We start from the raw sequence: 24,884 nt of genomic DNA, 5'->3' as shown, positions 1-24,884 counted from the left end.
GTGGAGTCGTTGTCGGTCCTCACGGTGACGTGCCGTTCTCAGTGGGCGCATCTCCTCTGAAATCTTGATCACAGGGTTTTGTGAGTTAGGACTCAGGGCACGAAGATATACAAATAAACCGGTGACTGTAAGCCCAAGTGTACAATCTAACTCTGAGATTACTTTTGGAAAATGTGAGTCAACGAGCAAGTGTAACATCCTATATGATAATAACATGAGTAGCAGCACAAAAAGTGAAGTTTGCTGTGTCTAACTACCGTATACCGACGTGCAGCACGTGTTCTGCCACTGAAGAGGCGGTGAGGGCGTCTGCTGAAAGCTCTGGTTTTAGTTTGGTATAATTATACGAAGCCCCTCTTTCAGACTGCATTTGGCCCACAACTCTGTACATTTTTGAGACTTCTCCCAGGAAGTGCAGGCAGGTTCCCGTCGTCTGTACAGAGATGAATGTGTGACTTCTGGGCTGCAATTTATCTGAAGGCTCTTCCAGTGTGTCCAGCTCTCGGTTAAAGAGTCGAGTCTGTGTGTGGGTCTGAGGCCTGGGAGGATGGGGGGTGAGTGCAGCTGTATTTCCTGTTCACAAAAAGCACCAGGAGGGGAAGCCCTTAGGGGAGCCAACCACGTCCGGCATTTTAGCTTGTGTTTGCTAATTTTTAACTCCAAGGGTGGTGATGGACCGGGAAAGAAAATGTGAGTGTGCGTGCCTGTGTGTACACCTGTGTTTTAAATAAATCCAGCTGAAGAAGTGGGTTATTTAGATCCAGGGGATACGCAGAAAGGGGAGAATGAGAAAGGCAGGGGAATTCAGAACATTTGCCTGAATATTGGCGAGGAGAGGAGTCCTGCTCGGTCAGTGAAGCGCAGACCCCTCCCCAGGGCAGCCTCATTTTAAAGGGATCTGGTGACACGAGGCCTGGACCCTGTTTGGGAACTCACTTTCCCCTCTCCTGCCTACAGAATGCCCTGTCCGTCGGAGGAGGTCCAGCCCGCGCCCGGGGTGGGGCAGGCTCTGCAGAGCGGGCCCCACGCCTCGTCCTTGCCCAGCCACCTGCACCGGCCGCTGTTTAGGGCTCCGGTCCACGAGCACTGCCCCCCCCCGCCCTCCTGCTCTCTCCCTCCTCAGCTGGGCTCCTGAGGGCGGTGTGAGTCCCTCAGACCCATCGTGTGAACCAGACACGCTGGGGCAGTGGCCCTGGTCTGGTCCTCATGCCAGGACCCATCCCCTGGGCCCTTTCCCCGCCCGCTTCCGCCGGGGCCCCAGGGGCTGGTCCTGATCCTTCGTGTCTTCTCTCTCATCTCCAAGGAATGGAGACACTGAGAAAACTGGGAGAATGAAGCATCGCCCTTTGTAACTTCTAACAGTGTCGCGTATTACCTGATCTGTCGTCGCAGCTCTGCTTGGGGGCTGTGGGGAGTTCTGCCCTGTCCTGTCCTCCTTTCTTCCCTTTCCTTTTGCATCTTACCAGTGAAGAATGCAAAAGGAAGACAAGGTACACAGTTTGTCTGAAGCCGCATGGTGAGAAGTGGCAGAGCCAGTGAAGGAGCCCCCATTCGTGACTTCCGGCTCAGTGCCCTGCCCTGACAACCGTGCTGCTGGTCCCCGCAGGGTGGGGCCTCCCCCTTGGGTGCGGCAGTCCCCACGCAGGAGGTTCGCACACTGGGCACCATAGCCCAGACCCCCGGGTGCTGAAAGATGATGGGGGAAAAGGAGAAATGTGATTGGACCTAAAACTTCTGGAATGGGTGGTGAGTCTTAAATAAGGACCCTGGCTTCCACCCGCCATGGGAGTGGTTACCTCTTAATTTCCTGCCATAGAGGGAGTTTGGGTTAAAAATTAGGGGAAAAAAATACGACTTACAAGCAATGCTGCTCAGCTCAGCGGTTGGAAGGCTTGCCCCTCTTCTTTGCAAGTGATTTGCATGATCCAAACATAACACGAAGAGTTCTGTGTGACTAGGTGGTAGTGTTTTTATGGCTGTGTTTTATAGTCATCCTGGACTGGGATCTGGAGAAGAAGAACGTTAAGCAGACGCTAAGGTGCTGAAGTGGTCTTAGGGCATGCCGAGGGGCTCCTGCAGTACTGGAGCCAGCGAAAACCGAGTGTGATGCTGTCTGCCTTTTCTTACTTCTCACCTCCATCTGTGTACTTTCGGAGTCCAGTGGATGTGAAAGTATGCTCGAGTGGGTGAAGGGGCATCCAGGTTCTTATTAAGAGTCTTACTTGGACCAGAAGTGTTTTTATTTGGAGAAAGTCAAACTCAGAGAGAAAACTGAATGTTTAACAAGCCTATTTGAATAGAAAAGTTAGAACATTCTGCACCTTATGTCACAACTGAGAAGTTGCTCATTACTCGGTTGTCCCCAAGCCTTGGGTTCTTCGACACTGAGTTTCTGTAGGAAATCCCCAAATGGTTATGAGGCTTTATTACCTCTCCGTACGGAACAGTCGGCCAGACCAACGGGCCTGCTGTTGAGCTGCGTCTGTGAGCGATGGGGTCCTCTGGAGGGACGGCCAGAAACGCGATGCTTTCGGGAGCAGCAGAGAGGGCGTGGGCTGTCGCTCCGAGCAGAATGCGCTCTTGCTACTGACCCTCACGACACAGACTCCTCATCAGCCCTGGCTGCTGGGAATCTTGTGCGGCTGTGTGGGTTTTTTCGTTAATTGTGTCTCTCCGGCTAGACTGTGTCTTTCCTTTATTTGAGCTGCTTTCCCAGGACAGAGGAGAGCATGGTGATTGTTTTTCCGTTTAGCTTGTTCGCAACCTGAGGAGCTGTGGCTGCTCAAGGCTTCACGTCTGCCTCTCAGCCTGCCTTACTTGTCACATTTTCTGGGATACGTTCTTTCAAGCTGAAATAATGGATTGTCGTGGTAAATATGTAACTGATCTGTGACGTGTTACAGAATGATTCTGGACCGGAGTTCCCTGGGCTTGAGTGAAGTCTGCGCCTGCTCCCAACGATGACCTAACCTGGTGCGAGATCCTTGCCCGTTGTTAGAACAGCGCGGCTTGAGAGGGAGTCGGCTTGGTCACTCACTTTATTACGATTTTACTGTTACTTTTTCCCAGTGTGTTCCGCTGGACAAACCTAATAGTTTAGTTCCATGCTGGTTACACTGGTGAGACCAGCCTTTAATAATTCAGTGCTTTCAAGGCTGTTAAAAGCTTTATACAAAATACTTACATATACTTCTATTAAATACAAGTATTTGATTCCTTTGTATCTTATTTTATTCCAAATAGGATGTAAAGTGGCTGCTCCATGTATCTGTCCATCTAGTAACACAGAGAACACAGCATGGAGAGTCAGGTCAACCCAGGGGTAAAGTGTAACACCCAAGGCCCTTCAGACTCGAGCAGGGGGGCTTCACAGGAAACCCCAAGCGTTTAGCAGCAAGTCAGAGAGGGGAACAGCAGTGTGAACACTACGGGGTCCCTGAGACGAAAACCGCTAGGGTCTCAGGAGCAGAGCAGTTCTTCATGCTGCGGCTTCAGGAAGGGGATGCTGTGAACCCACTCTTACAGCCCCCCCTGTGAGTCAAGGAACCACAGCTGCTTCCTTGCTTCTGTTGTGCACAAGATTCAGACACTCCAAGGCGGCCAAGGGTTGCATTTGCTGTAAGCCGAGGTTCTTGATGGAACCGTCACATTAGAATCACCTGGCAGGCTTGTACCTGGGCCTCCAGGTGGCTCTGATGTCTGCACGGGGCTGGTTCTGACCGTTCCCGGGCAAGCCTGTGCTCCAAGGCCATCCTCCAGACTTTCCCGTAACAGGCAGGGGTGGGCAGTAGCAGATGTTGGGGTTCTGCCTCGGACAGCTATGTGGAGCACAGAGGTCGTTGCTGCTCCTGGGGGGGACCTCGTGGGCTTTGGAGTCAGAGCATCCTGCCTTCTCAGGAGCTCACTTACTTGCAGGTGCGTGGTGCGCCCCTCAACAGGTGGCTGAGCTTGGTGAACACCGAGTCCTTCCTTATCTTACTTTCTAATTCTCTGTGGGCATTTTTCATGGACAGAAACGGCTTCCTACTCTTACTGGAAATTTTTTTTTCAGTTTTTTTTTAACATTTTTTATTGATTTATAATAATTTTACAGTGTTGTGTCAAATTCCAGTGAAGAGCACAATTTTTCAGTTATACGTGAACATACATATATTCATTGCCACATTCCTTTCTCTGTGAGCTACCACAAGATCTTGTGTATATTTCCCTGTGCTATACAGTGTAATCTTGTTTATCTGTTCTACAATTTTGAAATTCCAGTCTATGAGTCTGTTTCTGTTTTGTATTTATGCTTTATTTGGTTTTTTTTTTTTTTTAGATTCCACATATGAGCGGTCTCATATGGTATTTTTCTTTCTCTTTCTGGCTTACTTCACTTAGAATGACAGTCTCCAGGAGCATCCACGTTGCTTTATTTTTTTAATTGAAGTGTAGTTGATTTACGGTGTTTCTACTGTACAGCATAGTGATTCAGCTATGCGAATATGTATATTCTTTTTCAGGTTCTTTTCTGTTATGGGCTATTACAGGCTGTTGAATATCATTCCCTGTGCTGTGCAGCAGGGCCTTCTTGTTTCTCTGTTCTGTATAAAGCAGTTTGTATCTGCTGATTCCAAACTCCTAATTTACCCCCCAACCAACCACTTTCCCCTTTGGTAGCCATAAGTTTGTTTTCTTTGTCTGAGTCTGCATCTGTTTTGTAAGTAAGTTTATTTGTGTTATAGTTTAGATCCACATTTAAGTGATATCATGTGACATTTTTCTTTGTCTCACTTACTTCACTTAGTATGATGATCTCCAAGTCCATCTATGTTGCTGCAATGTCATTATTTTTCATGGCTGAGTAGTATTCTGTCGTATAAATATACCACATCTTCTTTATCCAGTCATCTTTCAGTGGAAATTTAGGCTGTTTCCATGTCTTGGCTATTGTAAACAGTGCTGCTGTGAACACTGGGGTGGGTGTATCTTTTTGAATTAGAGTTTTCTCTGGATGTACACCCAGGAGTGGGATGGCTGGAACATAGTTTCCGTTTTTAAGGAATCTGTATGGGACATCTTTGACATTCTTTCTCCGCCCTGATAACTGGTCTGTAACCCCCCCTCTCTGGGCACCCACCCCGTTCTGAGCCATCAGTGCCCTCGGCTCCGTCCCATCCGTGCCTTCTGCAGAGAGTGGCTTCTTCTCTCAGAGGAGCCGGCTTTCTTTCCGTGCACTCGGGAACCGGGTTGCTGCTGCTTTTGCACCACGGGGTGGAGAAGGTCTTGAGCTGCCTTCTGACTCGTGTGTAGTGTTGGTGAGAAAGGACCCTACTTGGCAGTCAGGAATGAGCAATGTGGGGACACGGGACACACAATTTCAGAATGAGGGTACGTGCCAGATACTTGATCCTGGAAGATTTTTTTGGCTTATGGAAGCCTGTGTGTGTGTTTTCGCTCCACTAAGGGGTGGTGGTGTGAGGATCGTTGGACTGAACTGAGACAATCCTGAAAAGATGGCACTTTTAATTTAATAAAAAAATTAAAATTTCTCCCTATTACGTAGAGAAAATAGTGTAGCTCCTGTTTAAGTCAGAAGAGAGCGAAGTAAAGCTTTGGGGTCAAATATTTCAGGACAGAGAAGCAGGGCAGTACGACCTTCTGCAGAAAGAAGAGACCGAGTCAGCTCCAGGTCCCCGCAGAAATTCACACACACACACGGCCTGGGGGCAGGCGGCCCCTGGGAAAACCCGGAGTCCAGGGACTTTTACTAAGTATCAGAATTAAAAACCTGAGTTTCTGTCTCCCTTCAGCACCGTGTTGTATCGCTGGAGGCTTTCCAGGGCTGAGTTACAACCCGCCCGGGAAGATCTGCAGATGGTGCTTTGGGGGGTGCTTGGGAAAATGCTGCTTTCTTGGTGTTTCCTATTCTCTGCAGTCAGAGGTTATGCCCCTAAATATGTGGAGCATCCCAGCTTTGGACCAAACTTGGACATCCCCCGGGAGGGACCGTCGTGAGAGCAGGGCTTCTGGTCTTGTGCGGTGGGTTCACACGCAGAAAGTGCTTCCCGTCTGGCGTGCACCGCGGGCGTCTGACGCTCGTTAGCCTGCTTCTGTTGTGAGACTGGCTTTTCCAGTTACTTTGACATCAGGCATCAAGATGACTTCCAGGAGTCAGACGTTTGTCGTGGATGTGGGCCTCCCACACCTGTAGGTAGCGCTGTCCGTCAAAAACCTGGCAAAATACGCGTTTCCCTAAGTCAGCATTCTGCTAACTCTGATGTTACTCACGCTTAAATACAAACAGTGACAGACGGGGCGCGTGCACGGACCAGGCCACGTCTGCCTCAGGTTGGCAGGAGGGTGTGGGGTCCCCCTCTGCTAGCCAGAGTCCACCCGAAAACCTAAAATCACTGTGGCCCGGGGTCCGGACTCGGGGATTACATGGACTTCGTGTCCACCCCCCGCCCCTCCGCTGACTGGCTCAGGGCTCTGGTGAGTCGCTCAGCACCTCGGCTCCTTGGTTCTCTCGTTTGTAAAATGAAGGTAAGAACAGTGCCCACCTCCGGGCTGTAGAGAGCGCCCCGTGGCATGACGGCTGAGCTCAGAGGGGGTGCGCAGAGGACGTCAGCGACGATAATCTCCCCACCTGTCCGCGTCTGACCAGGTGGACAGAGAGCAGCCGGCGCACTGGTCCCTGGTGCCCCGGCCCCGCGGGCTTGACCTGCGGGGAGGGGAGAGCGGGGCGCTCCTGGCCGGGGGGGCTGGGCAGCATCGTCCTCTCTCCTCTGAGTCACCAGCCTGGTCCTTCTCAGGCTGCTGTGTGCTCAGAGTGGCTGCACTGACGGGCAGAGTCCAAAGAGTCCTTGTGTGTGAATCTCAGTCCATGGGCATCTGGGCTGAGTGGTTTGGAAGAACATCGTTTATCTGCTAACTCGAGGTCTCCCGCGTGTACACAGTCACACACGCACACACGTGTGCACGGATGTGTTTCTCCTTCTGGGTGTGGTGAAGTTTTAAAATCGGGAGACACTTGCCTTCAGGCTGAGATCATACCACCTTTTTGAAGGACACACACTCGTCATTATATTTCAGAGTCCTTCCAGCAGCGTCTGTGTGTTTAGCTCTGGTACTCTTAGAGCGGCCGGAGTGGCTACAGTGCTCGCGCTGGCTCCGGGTGGTCCAAGAATAGCTCCCTACACTGGGCAGCCAGGGCTGAAACCCAGCAAGTGCTATTCCCAGGTGAGGTGAGGATGTGACGCGACACTGCTACCTCTGTCTGCAGACGTGGAAGTGAACGGCCAGAGGCAGTGTAAATGGCATTTACTCCTCTGCAGAAATCTCTGTGGTCTAGTTAAGAGACCCTGGGCTGTCTTTATTTTGGATGCAGTCCTCTGTCCATTAGACTGTCCTGGACACCTGAAAATTTCTGTTGGGACTAAGGCTCTCTGTTGCTGTGTTCTTTTGGGTTTAAGTTTCTCCTGTTCACAGAAACGTCTCACTTGATTGGTTTGTTGTTGAAACTCAATACAATAATTAATGTCAGGTGTGAAAGGGACATGCCAGGTCCCCAGAAGTGTTCATTCCTACGGTCATTACTGTATCATTGCTCGAGTCAGGGGTCAACACCTGTGTGTATCAGAGGGCGGAAGACAGAGACAGGGAGGGAGACGGACTGAGAGACTGAGAAAGAATGCTTCTCCCGCATCTTAGAGATGTGACGGTGAAGATAAATTGGGCTGATGTTCAGCTCCCTTGTTAATATAATTAATATGATTCTTTAAAAATGAAGTACAGTCAGTTACAGTGTGTCAGTTTCTGGTGTACAGCACAACGTCCCAGTCATGCATGTACATACATATATTTGTTTTCATATTCTTTTTCATTAAAGTTTATTACAAGATATTGAACATAGTTCCCTGTGCTGCACAGAAGAAACTTTTAAAAATACCTATTTTTATATCTAGTGGCCAACATTTGTACATCTCTAACTCCCAAATTTATCCCTTCCCGTCCCCTTTCCCCAGTAACTATAATATTGTTTACTATGCCTGCAAGTCTGTTTCTGTTTTGTAGATGAGTTCATAGTGTCCTTTTTTTTCTTTTTTCTTTTTTCTTTTTTCAGATTCCACATATGAGCGATCTCATATGGTACTTTTCTTTCTCTTTCTGGCTCACTTCACTTAGAATGACATTCTCCAGGTCCATCCATGTTGCTGCAAATGGCATGATTTTACTATAATAGTTAATATAATCTACATTAAAATACACCCAATAGGTTAATAAACAGGCACCACCCTGAACTGCCCCCCCAGTGCCCCACTGCCCCGAAGTCCCAGCCCCGACTCCTCCTCCAGGACCAGGTCACCTTCTGGTACAGTGACTGGTGGGTGACATCTGGCCCTTCTGATGACCCCCAGAGCCACCCCAGTGACACAGCCAGCACTGGTTCCAAGCGGCTGCTGTGGAGGTCAGACTGCTGGTTAAATAACTCAAATATTATTTCTGGGGAAAACTATAAAAATAGTACAATTTGAATATCACCTCTGTCAAGATGCTGAAAAGGTCAAAATAGTGTAATTCCAGAGCTGTGAATCCGGCTACGTTTTTGGAGATGACGGGGCAACTGAAACATTCTAGCTGCGCTCACTGGTTGTTCATTTCTGCTGGAAAATCGAAGAATTAAGAGGGGAGTATAGCTTTAAAAGTCATGAGGTAGGAGATTAATGCTTTTTGGAGACAAAGAGTGAGTTTGCTCCAGAGCCTGATGGGCCAGTTAAAAACATTACAAATGCAAGATTCCTTTGCAGTACAGGGGTCTGTTTGAGATTGCTTCTCCGATCCTGCTGAGTATAAATGCGTTTTGCAGAGTGACGGGAACTTAACCCAAGTTAATAAAAATGTGATTATTTAGTGAAATGCCTTTTTCTAGATGCTGGTCTTTATGGAATCCTTTCCCGTCCCAGTCGGTGAGTCACCTTCCACGTGTGCAGCCCTGGGCTCGGTCTTGCCAAGAATATGCAAGGGGGCAGCCCTGCTCCGCCTGGACACCCTGAGCCTCTCTTGGACCCAGAGGAGACCAGGGTTGCAGCTCTTGGCTGGGGTGAGAGCCAAGGTGACACTACATGTGGGCTTCAGAAGCCAGGGCAGAAGTAAAGCTCCACAGAGCTACCAGGTGAATAAATGCTAGAGCTTTGTCCTGGTATCAGGCCCCCCATGGCCATCGCAAGGCTGTGTGATCTCAAGCAAGTCCCTAATTTGAGCCCTGCTTTCCCGTCACTGAAGCGGGGTGGGACTGGGAGGGGTCCTCAGGGACCCTTCCAGATAATATATGAAAGGTGGTCCCCAAACTAAAGAAGCTTGTAGAGAAAATAATAAAAAGCAACACTGTATTTTGACTCCTGGATACACTTTTCCCCTTATTGTGGAATTTTCGAGATTGTAAAATGTCTCATCATTGAGGAGTGAATTGCCCGGTAGTTCTCGTGCCCTCAAACCAGCGTGTCCGGCCCTGGGCAGTCTGTATCTCTTCAGACACCTGACATCTTCATTGAATTTATTTACATTAACAGCTCTGCAAGAGGTCAGTTTCTTGGCTGACATTTGGGTGGTAATTTGTTGTTTAACTGTCTTCAGAAGTAGTGTAATTTGAGAAGCAGTAAAATCAAAAGATGTGTATGCAGAACATTGCCTTCTTGTTAAGTCGTCAAATATTCATTTTATTTTTTTATTGAGGTATAGTCAGTTTACAATGTGTCAATTTCTGGTGTGCAGCACAATGCTTCAGTCATAGATGAATATACATGTGTTCCTTCTCATATTTTTTCACCGTGAGTTACTACAAGACATCAAACATAGTTCCCTGTGCTCTACAGCAGAAACTTGGTCATCTGTTTTCTGTATACCAGTCAGGGTCTGCAAATCTCGAACTCCCAGTTTATCTCTTCCCACCTCGTTCTCCCCTGTAACCGCAAGTCTGTACTCTATGTCTGTGAGTCAGTTTCCGTTTTATATATAAGTTCATCTTCTTTTTTTAGATTCCGCATATGAGTGATATCATGTAGTATTAAAACTCGTCAAATATTTCAAAGAGATAAAAATACTTGGAAGCTGGGTTAAGGTTCAGGTCAGTCCGTAGAGCTCGCAGCCTAGGGAGGGAGGCCGCCTGGACAGTAAGCGAGGAAGGTGACCGTGATCCACTTGCAGGTCAGATTGTGCCCGGTGAAGAGAAGGGAGAAGAGGCTGGGGCGGAGGGAACTGGGATGGAGGGCCTGCCTTCATCAGGGGCCGGGCGGGCAGAGGCGGGAGAGGGTTCTGGGGCCTCAGAGGGTCGCCTGTGGGCTGTAGAGAATGGAAGGGGCAGGAGTCCGGGGAGCACGGGACAGGAGAGGGAGGGGCGGTAAGCAGTGGGCGGAGACAGGGTTTGGGTCTGATTCTCGGCGCAGCAGAGAGCCAATCAGAGCGCCGTCCTCGGCGGAGAGCCAGTCGGAGCGCGGTGCTCTGCTGTGTGAAACTCCCCGCGAGGCCGGGGAGGGAGGGCTGCCGATGGGACGGAACAAGGGCGGGGCCGCGCAGTGGCCGCTGCGATCAAGGGCGCGCGTTCCAAACTTTATTTTGGAGGGAAAAATCAAGAGTTCTGGCAGATGGATTTGACATGAAACGTGGCAGGGAGGGAGGGAGGGGAGTGAGGGAAAGGCCTTGGCTTCAAGTGTTCTCGACGGGCTGATGATGGACACGTTTCCTGGGGCGGTGGGGCCAGCGGCGTCGCCGGAGGGAAAGCCAGAGGTCCTTTTTGGACATGACTTGCTGGGGTTGGCAGGGAAAATGCCAAGCGGTGGTGCCATGCAGCCAAATCCAGCTGGATTTTCAAATCTAATGGGAAGAAGCCTGGATTATGTTTAAACTGTGATTGTGAAAATGTAACGGTGACCTCAGGCTACTGTAAGTCAGGAAAATGTCACCGTTGACATGATTCCCCCCCCCCCCCGTTATTATTTAGGTAACTGATGGCGTTTCAGATGCGCGGTGAAGTGTCTACACCACAGGGCTTAAGTCCCTTCATCTCTGTCTCCCGTGACACCCGACATGGTCCTTGGGTCCAGGGCCCTGGGTGAGGACTTGCTGCAGGAAGGGGCCAGAGGGCTTTCTGATGAAGGTCTGAGCACAAGAAAGACCCAAATCCAGATTTGCTCAGCCCCGTGGCTGACGCGGGGTGGCCACATGCAGGTCTGAACGGGTGAGGCTGTCAGCTCCCCTTCCCTCCAGAAGACGTGAGGTCTCATCCGAGAAAACACCCATCGCTGAAACCGCGGCCCTGCGGCGTGTCCTGCTTCACTTAGGATAAACTTCAAGGGCAGTGGGGGTCCGGCCATGGCGCATGTGTGATGCCCTTTCCCTCCAGGAGATGCCCATGTGCAGCAAAGCCTAGTTTCTTGGCTGGCGTTTGGTTCTGGAAGCAGGGTACCACCTGGAGTTTCTGGAACTTAGGGTTCCGGTGCACCACCTGTAAACCTGAGCATGACTCTAAAAGAACCTACTGCGTGTCTTTCTGCAACAGCACTTGAGTGACCAGAGGACCCAGCAGTCACCCTGAACGAACTGTGAACAGCCGGCCCCACTTCTGTGGCATCCTTCTCAGACACAGATTTTGAAGAATTGATCAAAGAAGACCTTACTTTAGTGAAACTCTTTCGGTCTACTTAACAATTATTTTAAAGTCTGTTCTGGTTTAAAAAAGAAAAAAAACCCCTCTCAAATGGAAAAACCACGTACCAAGTCATAAACTGAAATTTCAGTATTGAACTGAAATGCTCAATGGTGTCTCAAGATCGCTACCCGTCCTGGGGTCACAGTGAGTGGCTATTTTCAGTTAAAGTTAATTATTTTTACATTTGCATGGCATGATTGTGAAAGAATACCCCACATGGAACTTAAGCCACCCCAAACTCCCATTTGTCCATCAAGCAATTTACCTAAGACAGATGTTTAAATTAAAATTTCTCCAGCTCGCTCTCTCTCTCTTTTTTTTTTAAGATACCAACGCTGCTCTGTGAAGACCATACAAATAAATGTGACCTTGGTGGTGATTCCAGGTGACTCCTGGTTCTAGCTCTCATGCAAAGCCTGTGTTATCTTGAAAATTACATTTTAAATGATATTTCCCATTTCACTGTCAACCTGATTCCTTTATTTATTTTTTTTTAACCTTGTGAGCCTCGTTGCTGAAACTCTTGGCAGGACAGTGATTGCCCAGTGGCTCTGGGGGTCTGGATGGCCGGTGGATTCCTGCTCCCACCGAGATGAGGGCTTGGAGCTCAGGTTCACAGGCTGCTCCTTCTGTTTCCTCATTGCAAATACTGTTCCCTTTCATGTCTCCAAGTCCTTCTCACATTCCAAGATCTGTTCTGATTCCACCCCCACCCCCACGAATTCCGGCGCCGGCTTTAGCTTGTCCAAATCCATCTCCATCACTGAAGTGTGGCCAAGCTCAGCCTCCGTCCCATCCAGCTCCCCAGTTGGCTGTGCCGTGAGCACTCATGCGTGTTGGTCTTATGTCACCAAATAGTCTCTAAAACACTCTGCGGCAGGGCAGAGTCAAGTCCAGTAGCCATAAATCCTGGACAGAACTTGGAAGGGGCTTATCAGCTCAAGGCTGCCAAAGACACTTATGACAGTTACTTCCAGGGCAGAGGTCTTTCCTGTTTCTCTTTCTTGTGTCTGGTGCAGTGCCTCTCCCCCACCATCCTGTCTGGGAGCTGAAAATACAGGACTGAGTGGTCTGTGTTGGAAGCCTCTCACGGGTCGGTGGGGGAAACAGGGTAACAGAGAACACACGTGGACCCCCGGGAGCTCGGAGGCCTGGGCAGGGCTTTCCTGCAGAAGGATTCTAGAGCAGACTCTCACCCGCTCTTCTCAGAAAAACACGGAAACCATCCTTTTTTAGGGTCAAAGGTGCAGAAATCATAACATGGCTTAAAAAAGAAAGCAACAAAAAATAGAGAAGTTAATCCTTTTCCCTTAGTCCTGTAGCTTGTTTACTGAATTGGCCCAAAGCCCCAGTTCGGAGGTTTCCCTTTTACAGGGGAAGTTCTCCCAGAGTTCCAGTAAGTACCATACACATTCTGGGCGCTCACTGTGCCATCAGCCTCCAGGGGCCGTCCTGCCCTCCAGGGAGGACAAGGCTCGTCACCGGGGAGGCTCCCGACTCTTGCCTTTGAATCTGTTGGCGGAAGCCCGCCCTTGACCGCGTGCAAAGGCACTGGCCAGTCAGTGAGGGGCCTCGGGGCTCCACACACTTGGACGTGCCTTCCTCTGTCTGGTGGGACTGGCTCCTCAGTGTGTCCTCCTAGAGAAAATCCTCTTATCCACGTTGGATGTTTGTATTGGCCCCCTCTCTGCCCAAGCCGCCCCCGCCATAAGACTGTGCAAGGGAGGCCTTTTTTTTTTTTTTTTGTACTTGAACTTGAGTTTTCCAATTTGGCCTTTTTTCCCATAGTTGAGCTTCCAGACTTGAGGGGCATCTTCAGGACGCTCAAACAAGGGTCTGTGTGTGTTAATATATTTCTACCCAAATAGCTTGCTTTTTCTCCACTCATAAAACATCGCAGTAAAACAACGACTACATGAGATTAAGAATTCAGCACATATTTACGGCTGGAGTTCTGATTTGGGGCCTCATTTCCATTTGGAAATGGTGAAATTAGAGAAAGTGAGAGAGTGTGGGGAGTCTTCTCCAGGGAACAGGCCGTGTGAAGGCCAACAGCACCGGTGTTTATGACCCGATCACAGCAAGTCCACCCCTGCTTTGTTGATTCCCCATAAATGGGACTGACCCTCAGACGTCGTGCTCCAAAACTTCTCCAGTGTCCAAGCTCAGTCCTTTGTGCTTCTCTGCTGTGTAACCGTTTTGCCTATGTTATGGCAGGGTCCACAGACCGCAGCCCAGGGGCCACGTCTGCCTCTGCCCACCATTTTTGGATGGGCTGTGAGCTCATATAAATGATTGGAAAAAATTCGAAGTTATTTGGCTCCTCCAACACACCCTCACCTACCAGAGTATTTTTATACAGATTTCTAGTTAATGTAAACACAATGGTTACTTCTGGTTTCTCTCCAAGTTTTGCTGTCTTTGTGATGCACCTGGTGATCTCTCTACTTCTCAGTGGCACTTGTGACCTCAAGAGTGTGATGTGTTCTTGTTCTGTGACAGAAACTCTCCCCTAGTAATTGTGGACCAGTTGTTTGTTTATGAATAAATTAAAGATAAGTGAACAGAAGACAATTCATCAAAATATTTCTTTCCCTGTTTACACTGCTCTGCTGGAATTCATAGCGACCTAGTTGAATCCTCTGTCTATATCCCCCCGCCCCGGCATCTCCCGACTGCTGTTATGTTTCTTCTTTGTTACTTTGTGCTAAGCTCTGGGTGAACTCCTCCGTACTGCCATCCTCTTCACTGAGTTTCTCTCTGCCTCTCTCCAGTCTAGGGTTTAGCTCCTGTGATGATGTAGTTAACTGGTTAAATGACTAGGTTTTAAATTTCCAAGACACACAGTTGCTTTTTTTTTTTTTTTCAGTGTCATCTGCTTTACTTCTTTCCTGCTTGTAAAAAATAATTTCTTGTCCATGTTTCAGGACTTAACATACTTCACTTTGAGGATCCCAGGCGACTTAGTTTAAAGTATTTTTCAGTGTGTTTCATGATTTTTCTTTCTCCCTGTGGTGGATTCCTGTCCCAGTCATCCTTTCTGCCTTCTGTTTCTTCTTGTAATTTTGAATCATGTTTTGTTTCCATGTATTTAACACAGGGTGGGGGGGGGTCCCTCTTCATCTTAGACCCCCCCCCCACTTGTTCTCCTGGTTTCCTCCACACCTCCGTGCTCCTCCCCTTCTAATGCCTTTGTCGTTTTCCCACTTGGACCTGTGGGATGTCTTGAGGAGTTAAGGTTTGTCGTTCCGTGATGCTGCCATCATGGTCAGACCTGCCATCTCCCTCCTCCCTGAGCACACAGCTCCTCGTAAAAAGTACATCTTTTCCAGCCTCCTTTTGAAAACTGGGATCTGTAACCCAAAGCCTTGTTTTAATCAGTGTTCCCAGCAGTGGCCTCCCTGTTGACCCCCAGCATGTGATCAGATGCCCGCCAGGATGCCAGCTTTGTTTTCCAGTGTCCACGTCAAGGCCAGCCCCTCACAGCCTTGCACGACTCTCCCGTGTCTGACCCTCAGAGATGGGTGTCTTGTGCTGGTGACTGGCTCTGTCTTTCTGGTGATCTTCTCAGTCTCCCTATGATTTCTGTGTGTCTGGAGCAAAGAAGGAACCACCAGTAGGAACGACTGCACCACCGGGAAGCCTGATCCCCTGGGGTTTCCTGGAGTCTGATACCCCCTGCCCCACCTCGTGGCCTCAGCCCTGCTTCTTGCCCCGAGACAGTCAGCCATGAGGTTCCTGCTAAGCGTTCCCTGTGCTGGACGCAGCCCCTGCCTTCGGGATGCTTCTCCTCTATCCGAGGACAGTCAGTGTCTAGAACCAGACGGCCCAGGGGCCCTGAGGTGCCTCCCCGTCTCCCCCCATGACCGTGGAGCTTACCCCCCTGCCCCAAAGATATTCCACAGCTGAGTTCCTCCCCAGTAACTCTTCAACTGGAGAAAGCTGGTTCGCTGAAGTAACACCCATCTCTGGGGACAGCACACATCTGATTTCTGGTCGGTGATGGAGCAGGACAGGTACAGAGGCTCAGCCCCCTTGCATCAGTCCTAGGCAACTCCGAAGTACCGTTCCAGCTCTGAGCTCCCAGAGGACCAGCTGAGTGCCCCACCCCTACAGCTGCATCCCAGGCCAGCATTTCCCTGGCTCAGCCCTGCCTCCCTCCCTCCCCTGTCAGTGTCGTGGTCGAGAGCCCTCCCCAGTAATGCCCTGCACAGCAGTCTCAGCCTCAGAATCTGTCTCCTGGTTCCCTGACCCAGGGCATCAACATTACAGATACGTATTCACAAGTGGAGACATAGACACTGTGCGACGGAGTCAGAGGGAGACCCCTCTGGGTCAAAGTGGGAGGGAAAGGCACAGAAGAGACGAGACCGGGTCCCATGGGATGAATTTGGAAGGAGGAGAGGAGGGGACACGGGTGATGCTGGCAGCCTCACGGCCCCTCCCTGGTCCCTCACCATCCCCCACACCCGGAGCACAGAAGTTTTCTCTCCGATGGTATCAGCTCCATTGTGTGGAGCCTTTAGAAGAGATCATAACACTTTAAGACGTATTAAATTCTAGTACCTAAAGCTGAGGTAGTGAATGATAGATCCAAGCTGGAAGGGAGGTGGGGGGAACCAATTTTTTTTTTGCTTCGATAATATGACAGTAACAAACCTGGAAATAGAAAATGGAGCTTGTGCGAGGGAGGGCTAAGTGATGGGGCACAGGAGGTCCAGGGCCCACTTGCAGGCGTGCGGTGGAAGCTTCTCGTCTAGTTAGGGAAGGCGGAACGGCGCTGGGCAGTCAGCTGGCCATGTGTTCCTCCATGGGCTCCTGTAGTTTCCCAGAAAGCCTCTGTGAGTCATTCTTTTCAGCGAAAAAGGGTGTCGCGCTGCGCTGGGGTGGTGGCCTCCAGGAGACTCCAGGGCGAGTGTGTAGGAGACATTATGTCTTCTCTCCATCTGTGTTACTTTGACACCAAGGCAGTGGCCTTTTCTGTAAGTTAGGTGGGGAGTGTGAGCTGCTTCGTGTGCTCAACCTGCATGCTTGACTGCTCAGCTTGTTTTGAAGCCCCCACACCTCTCTAGCTAATAGGGGTTTGTAGATGACCTCATTTTGAAGAGAAAAGAAAACGCTCAGTTTTACGTATCAACTTTCTTTTCATGTGCTCTGACGTCTCAAATTACAGGAAATTCGTTAAATATAAACACTTGCTTTCTAAGGAACTTTTTTCCCCCTCAGTGCCGTAGATACTGGCCACGTGGTACTTCTACGAGGCCTTTCTAGTTAAATTGTAAGTAAATAGTAAAAGTATCTCAGGGAAAGGCTGAAAAAGACTTTGAAATAGAAATAGAACTCTCCAAACTGTGTCTTTACACACAGTTTGTATGTGACTCGGTCACTTATCTATAAACGCACATCAATGCAACTTTTTGCTGTTTCATTTTCCCCAGAAAGAAGATTAGCGCCAGGCTCAGAGCTCCTTCAGTCCTTGAAGGATTGCTGGGATTTGGGAATGCATTGCTGCTTAAGAGGAAAAGTTGAAAATTAGCTTACAGGGGCACAGTCATGAGAACCGTGGGTCTTTCCCAGTAAATGTCACCATTAAAATCACTTGAAAGCTGGAGACTGGGATTGTTGGCTAAAGCAGTGGCCTCTGAATTACTTCCAAAAGTATAATAAATGAGAAGTTGGATTTATACCCATGTTTAAATCCCATTTCCTGGATGAAATCTGTGGTGCACCAGTGATCTTTTTTTGTTACGTTCTGTTTGAGGAAATATATTATAAATAAACAAAATCAATGAATAAAACCCAAGTTAAAATTTATTGAAAAAAGTCTACTTTTGCTCCCCGTTGTTTATTCCTTCTGTTAATACTGAATTTCTCCTGCTTTGGCATTCTAAACATCAGGGGAAAATGGTGTATAAATACGCACTTTGGGGCCGTGTTGTTCTGGCAGTAAGTTGCCTATTTTGTGAATCTGCTGTCTGGGTTACTCTGGGAAGTCAGCTGGAAGTCAGCATGTGTATTTTTGATCCTTTTAAAGATGTGCCCTGTTTTCTTACATTTCTAATTATGAGTGATTATTTATCAGGTGACATACCCTTGGATAATTCATGTTTCTTGTTTAAGTAAGAGTGACTACCCAGAACACACAGGCAACATCTTACCTTCAGTTATTTCAGTACGACACCCAAAATATTTCCAAGACCAGAAAAACAAGAGACTGTTTCTAGAAATGCCTCGAGTTAGTTGGAGCGTGGCTGTAATGAGGCATGTGTGTGTGTGTGGAAACAAGCATCTTTTTACCCTTTTCTGTTGTTCTTGTTCGTGACTAATGTTCCGAGTCTTCCTTTGGGATCATTTCCCTTCAGCCTGAAGAGCCTGCGTTGGTGTGACTTTCAGAGCAGACGTCCTAGTGGCAGAGACGCTCAGTTTTCCTTCTTCTGAGAATATCTCCCTTTGTCTTCATGTCTGGAGGGTATTTTCTCAGGATATAGAATTTGGGGTTCGTTGTCTCTCAGTCTTCTTCGTTTGTGGTGAAAAACACACGGTCATTCACATCGTCGTCCCCTGGGAGTAATGTAACATTCTTCTCTCACTGTTTCCAGGAATTTCTCTTTACTTTAGGTTTCCAGCAGGTTGGCTGTTATGACTCTGGGATGGTTTCTTCAAATTTATCCTTTTTTAGAGTTTGCTGGGCTTATTAAGTGTGTAAATTATGTCTTCAACAAACTGGGGGCTTCCGGCTATCATTACAGCAGCCTGTCTCTGCTCTCCAGTAATGATGTTTCTAATGACAGAAAAGACACATGTGGTGACCTTTGACCCTCAGGTCCCTGAGAGCCTTTAAGTTTTTTCAGTCTTTTGCTCTCTGGCTTTCAAAGTGGATAATTTCTATTCCTCTCCCCCAAGTTAGTGCCTCTGTTGTACTACTGAGTCCACCAAGTGCCGTTTAAATTTCTGATGTTGGGTTTTTTCAGTGCTAAACTTTTTGTTTTATTGTGCCCTTTTTTGTACTTTCTGTTTTTCTGCTGACAGCTTTGCTCTTTCCATTCATCTTGAGATTGTTTACCTTTACCTCATGGAGTGTGGTTGTAATGGATGTTTTAAAGTCATTTTCTCATAATTCCAACATCTGGCTGATTTCAAGGTTGACTTTATTGTCTTTACTCTTGAGAATTGGTCAGTTTTTCCTGGTGTTTTCTATGCCAAGTAATTTGGGATTGTGTCCTGGTCACTTTGAATATTGTGTTATGAGTCACTGGGTCGTGTTAAATCCTCTGGGAATGTTGATCCCCCCCCCCCCCTTTGTTGGGTCTGTGTTTCAGCAGGCAGGCAGTCTGGTTGGTTTCAGCTACAAGCTTTGCCTCACTTTCTGTGGGTGGTGATTCCAATGTCAGTTTTAAACCTTTGCTGTTCTCTTGGGGTCTGCCCTGTGCATGCACACTCGGGGTCAGTCTGGGACCTGCGTGGTTCTTTATAGCATAGTTCAGTTCTCAGAGTTCTTTTGGGTCTTTTACACACATGTGTAGCTTGGGGGTGAAACCAGGACCAGAATTAGAGGATTCCCCCATGGATCTCTTCTCATCAAGATCTCCCTTTAGTCTTGAGCCCTCAGGACCCCTTTCCCCAGTTGCCCTGCTCAGAGAGGTAGAATGGGGTAGGGGGACATTAGATGCCTTCAGGGTGGCTGCAGCCGTGCAGTTTTGCAACCAGGATAGTCTTTGGAGCCGGGTTGGGTGGGGAAGAAAGGTTTTGAAAGGGTATCTACTTGATGGTTTTACACGCCAATTAATTAATTTAGTCTTATTGTTAGTTAGCAAGAAGCTATGGGAATGGAGCAGGATAGATAAACAACCGGTCCTGCTGCACAGCACAGGGAACTGTATTCCCTATCTTGTTAATAACCTATAGTGGAAAAGAATCTGAAAAGGAATGTATGTGTAATAAGTAAATAAATAAGTTCACTAACTCTTCTGTGTGTAAATAAAACAGAATCTTGCATCAGGCAAATTTATCCTTCAAAAGCACAAATGAAAGAAGCAGTAGAGGACATGAGGGGCAAGCAGGGTAGGACGCACAGGGGAGAGCAGCAGCGTGACAGACAGGGATCCTCACCAGCAATTACTTTAATATAGTTGGACTAAACTCTCCAATGAAAGGTACAGGTAGCAGACGGCATAATAAAACATGACCCCGTTACATGTTGTCTGCAGGAAATTCACGTAAAATCCAAAGACAAAGTAGGCTGAAATTGAAAGGATGGAAAAAGATATTCTAGGCAAACGATAACCAAAAAAGTGCCGAGGTGGCTGCATTAATATTAGACAAAATATATGTTAAGTCAAAAACAGTTGCAAGAAAGGACATAATAGTATGTATATCCATGTATGACTGAAAAATTGTGCTGTACACCAGAAGTTGACACAACATTGTAAACTGACTATAGCTCAATAAAAAATAAGTAGATAAAAATTAATGTCAAAAAAAGGACATCATATATTGCTATAAGATCGATTCAAGCTATAACAATTATAAATATATACTTCGCAAACAACAGACCCCTAAAATATGATGTGAATCGAACACTGGCAGACTTGAAGGAAGAAAAGACAATTCTACAATGATAATTGGAGACTTCAGTAGTCCGCTTTCAATGATGGGAAGAACATCTAGATAGAAGAACAGCGAGGAGAAAGAGGACTTGAACAACACTGTAAATCAACTAGACCTAGCAGGTCAACATGCGCGACCCCACTCAAAGATAGGGGAATACCTGTTCTCAAGTCTACATGGCGCACGCCCCAGGATGGACCATGTGTTAGACCACAGGAAAACTCTCAAGAAATTTAAAAAGATTGAAATCATCCAAAGTATCTTCTCAAAGTACCGTGGGATGAAACTAGAAATTGATAACAAGGAAAATTGGAAAATTCACAGATCTATGGAGATTACACAGTGCATTCTCAAACACCAGTGGGCCAAAGAGATAATTTCAAGGGACATCAAAGAATACCGGGAGACAAGTGGAAACAAAAACATAACAAGTCAAGACGTAGGGGATGCGGCAAAAGCAGTGCTCATGGGAATTTATAGCTGTAAGACTATGTTAAAAAGAAGAATGCTCTCAAATCAGTAGCCTAGATGCACAACTTAAGGAACTAGAGGAGGAAAGGCAAGCCAAACGGCCGACCAGTGGAAGGGAGGAAGTAGCGCAGGTTAGAGCAGAGCTGAATGAAGCAGAGATTAGAAAAACGGTGGAGTCAACAAAGCCAAGCACTGGTTCTCTGAGAAGAGCAGCAGAAGCCCTCAGCTACGCTCACACACCGTAAAGAAGACCAGACACAAAGGGTAAAGTCACAGGTGAAAGGGGGGTGACACTACCAACCCTGCAAACTTAGAACAATTATATGTGCTTACTGTGAACAAGGGAATGCTGACAAATCAGATACCCTAAACAAGCTAGAGAAAGTTCTAGGAACACAGAAACTGGCAACGGGGACACAAAAGGAGGCAGAAATTATGAGCAGACCTATGAAAGTAGAGAGTGAATCAGTGACCAGAAACTTCTCAACAAGGAGAAGTCCTGTGCCAGAGGGGCTTCCCTGGTAGATTCTTCCAAATGTACGTAAAGGAATACGAGCACCAACGTTTCTCAAACTTTTCCAACAAATTTAGAATAGGAGGGAACGCTTCCTAACTCATTGTGTCTACCCTGATAAACCAGTTTTGGCTGCTAATTTCAGTTGTGCCGTGTTTTCTGTTTGATGATGGTCAATGCAGAGGAGCTGTTCTTATTTCTGCAAGATGATGTTGCATCTGAATCATTCTTGTGCGTTTGTTCCAATAGTTGGTCTGTGGATACAGGTTGACATTCTGTCCCGATGATATAGTGTCACCTGCAAGTGATTCTAGTTATTACAACTCTTCATTCTTATCTTGTAACACAGGCCTGTGTGCCTAGTGACATAAGTGGCAAGGGTTCCAAGTGTCCTCGATGACCGTCTGGTATTAATAGGACTGTGTCTAAAATTCCACCATAAACAGGATGTTTGCTTTAGTTGTATAAATTCTTTATCATATTAAGGATATTTCCTTTTATTCCTAGTTTTCTGAGTGTTGTTTTGCTTGATCATAAATGGATTTTGAACGTGTTGAAGTGCTTCTTCTGTGTCCATTGTGAACATCGTCATCATCAACCCTCTCAAGTAGGACTGACCCTCACAGATTTGTTGCTGTTAAACCACACTTGTTTTTCTGCAGTAAGCCCTAGGTTATTATGACGTCTTGTATTTCACATTGCTGCTTCCGTTGGTGGGCAAGTATTTTTTTAAATGGTGTCTGTGTTTGTAAGTGAGATGGGTTGATGACTTCTTTCCCTTTTCTAGCCTTGTTTAATTTTGAAATTGAACTTACTCTGAATGGTAAAATGTTTGAGGCAACTTTCCTTCTCTTTCTGCTCTCTGGAACTACTTTTGTAAGGTAGGGATTATCTGTTCCTTCAGAGCTGGCAGGACTCCCTCATGAAACTTTCTGGACCGGAGACTTCAGAGTGGTTCCATTTTGTGGTAACATATCCTGTGATAAATGGGAGCACACCTTCCTCTCACGTTGTTTTTAATCAGTGTTAGCTGTATGTTTGGACAAAAGAAGTCCGACGCTTTTAACTTCAGCTAATAATTGAGAGTAATGGTGACACTTGATGTACTTTTGAGTCAGTCTCTGGAATAGATTATGTTCAGAAAGGTTCTTTGTGGCTTGTACGCAGATCAGCATGCGTGTGCGCCAGTCGAGTCCGCTCACGACCTCTGTGCTTTCACCCCCAGGACACACGGGCCGGCTCTTAAAGTCTCTGTGCGTCACCAGTTTGTCCTTCCTGCTGCTGCACATCGTTTTCCACATCACGTTGGCCAGCCTGGAGGCGCAGCACCGGATTGCACCCGGCTACAACTGTGAGTATCCCCGCGGTTTCGTCTCGTACGCGCGTGCATGATCAAGTCGCGGGGCGTGACGCCCTTGGAAACCCTGGCGGCAATCATGTTACAGAATTCATGGCAGCTTTTGGCTATTGTCAGTGCGGTACACTGTAAACAACACACGCACGGAAACCTTGCCATGCAGAACTGGGTAATGAGCAACCTAGTAAGTGCATCCTCGACACACGTTGGGTGTTGGACTCCCAGCTGTGTGTAAGACCGTGCTGGGGTGTGATCTAAAAACTAAAGTTTACACTCAGTCCCTGGTGCTCTCAGGGCAGCAGTGAGACGGGACAGGAACAATATCTAACGTGACAGATAAGAGGACAAAAGTTGAGTAACGTTATATGACGGCGACCTCAATCCTGTTCAAAACCATAACATAAGATTTCGTGTGTCTTTATGGGGAAAGTGTTAATGACGTGTGTAGCTTCTTTTTCACACTGGCAGTTCTTTCTGGCTACTCGTAGGGAAATCAGAGGTCTTACACACATTATATTTTGAAGTTTTGATCTGAAAAAGTCAGCACATATGTGCTTTATCTAGGTAATATCTTCTTCCCAAAGTTAACCTACCGTTGGCCAAATCCTGCTTCCATTTTTGTAGGTTATGTGATTGTCATTTGAAAAAACAGAAGCATTGCAAGTCGATGGGATACAACCCCACGTTTTCAGTTATATCCAAAGAAACCTGAGATACTAGAAACAGATGAAAATAATGGTTCTGAGCTGTCAGTTTTTGGCTGAGGATCCATTTGTGGCTTTGAAATTTCCTGATCTTTCGTAAATGCAAGCCCAAGTGACACGAAATAAACTAACCCTTCCCTGTAAAATAAAAAGGAGACCGAATTCTCCGCGGATCAAAAGGTATGAACACAAGTGTAGGGAGAAGTTCTCTAGCCAAATCCATAGTCATGCATTATTCAGTACCTCTCACCGCACAACTTTGAAAAGCAGACTTTACAGAGCTGAAGTTAGCATTCATTTCTGCCGTTTTACTGAGTGCAGAGTTCCTTGGGTAATAATGCCTATCAAAATGATTTTTGATTTAAGATCTGTGATTCAAGATGTGGTTATTATTTTTCAACTGAGGTATGATTCGTATACCATAAAGTTCACCCACATGAAGAATACAACTCAGTGGTTTTTAGGTTGTGCAACCATCACCACTGTCCAGTTCAGGAACACTTTGCCCACCCCCAAAAGAAACCATGTACCCATGACCAGTTAGTCTCACTCCCTCCCCACTCATCCCTAGGCAACCACCAATTTCCTTTCTGCCTCTAATAGATTGACCTGTTCTGGACATTTCATCCAAACAGGATTGTATAATATGTGACCCTTGGTGTCTGGTGTCTTTCAGAACCTTGTTTTCAAGGTTCATCTACATTGTGGCAGTGTTAGTACATCATCCCTTTTCATGGCTGAATAATATTCCATCTCTAAGATGTGGTTTTAATGCTTGAGAAAAGTCACTGCATTATTAAAAACTTGATGAAATACAGTGTTTAAATAATGGTACTTTAGTTACAGTATTACAATGATAGAAATCATTGACTACCTTTGGCCAGATTTAAGTCTTTGTGAACTTAGCAGAAATGTTAGCAATGATATTTTGTACTGCTTTTCAATCGAAAATCCTTTGGTCAGTTCTTAATCACACATTCCCAGGGCCACAAGGAAGGATTTTATTTTAAACCACAAGTGTTGTCTGAAGAAAAGGCTATTTCATGAGTAATGAGTTCTCTATTACTGAAAAGTATTTAATCTTAGGATATATTATAACTCATCGCATTTTTAAAATTTGAGTTTATAAATATATATCTTGCCTGTCTCTGCAAATAACTTTAGGTGCTGATTGATACTGTAGGAAGGATTGTGCTGGAGGGGGTCTGGATGAGGAAGTGCATTTCAGCATTTCTTCTAGATCAGAGAGTCTTGGTGTTTCTATTTTTATGCAAAACAATATTTTCAACAATTCTGCAGAGGTCATGATAAAAATGTAACATGATATGCTAAAACTATATCCCATTTTCCACATTTGTAAGTGTACTCACTGTATGGAGGGTGTCTCCTATAAGGTATAGACAGAGACAGACAGAAAGACCTACATACACACACACACACACACACACACACACAGACACACACACCCCACACACAGACAACACACACACACGCACGTATGCACGCACACAGAAGCTTGTTCTTGCATTATCTCCTCCTTCCTGG

General features: G+C 46.9%; 1 protein-coding gene across 7 annotated transcripts in view; it reads left to right on the top strand.

The window, feature by feature from the left end:
* Positions 1-24,884, top strand: part of PIEZO2 (piezo type mechanosensitive ion channel component 2) — a 281,019-nt gene that overhangs the window by 66,687 nt on the left and 189,448 nt on the right. For all 7 annotated transcript variants that reach the window (XM_031439202.2, XM_031439203.2, XM_031439201.2 and 4 more), the window contains exon 3: positions 22,504-22,629. In XM_031439202.2, the coding sequence (XP_031295062.2) occupies positions 22,504-22,629 (126 nt within the window). The remainder of the gene's footprint in view (positions 1-22,503; positions 22,630-24,884) is intronic.

This window comes from Camelus dromedarius, chromosome 32 (genome assembly GCF_036321535.1).
Source record: "Camelus dromedarius isolate mCamDro1 chromosome 32, mCamDro1.pat, whole genome shotgun sequence".
NCBI lineage: Eukaryota > Metazoa > Chordata > Mammalia > Artiodactyla > Camelidae > Camelus > Camelus dromedarius.
Note: the sequence above shows the minus strand (reverse complement) of the source record. Positions and strands in the feature narration are given on the sequence as shown.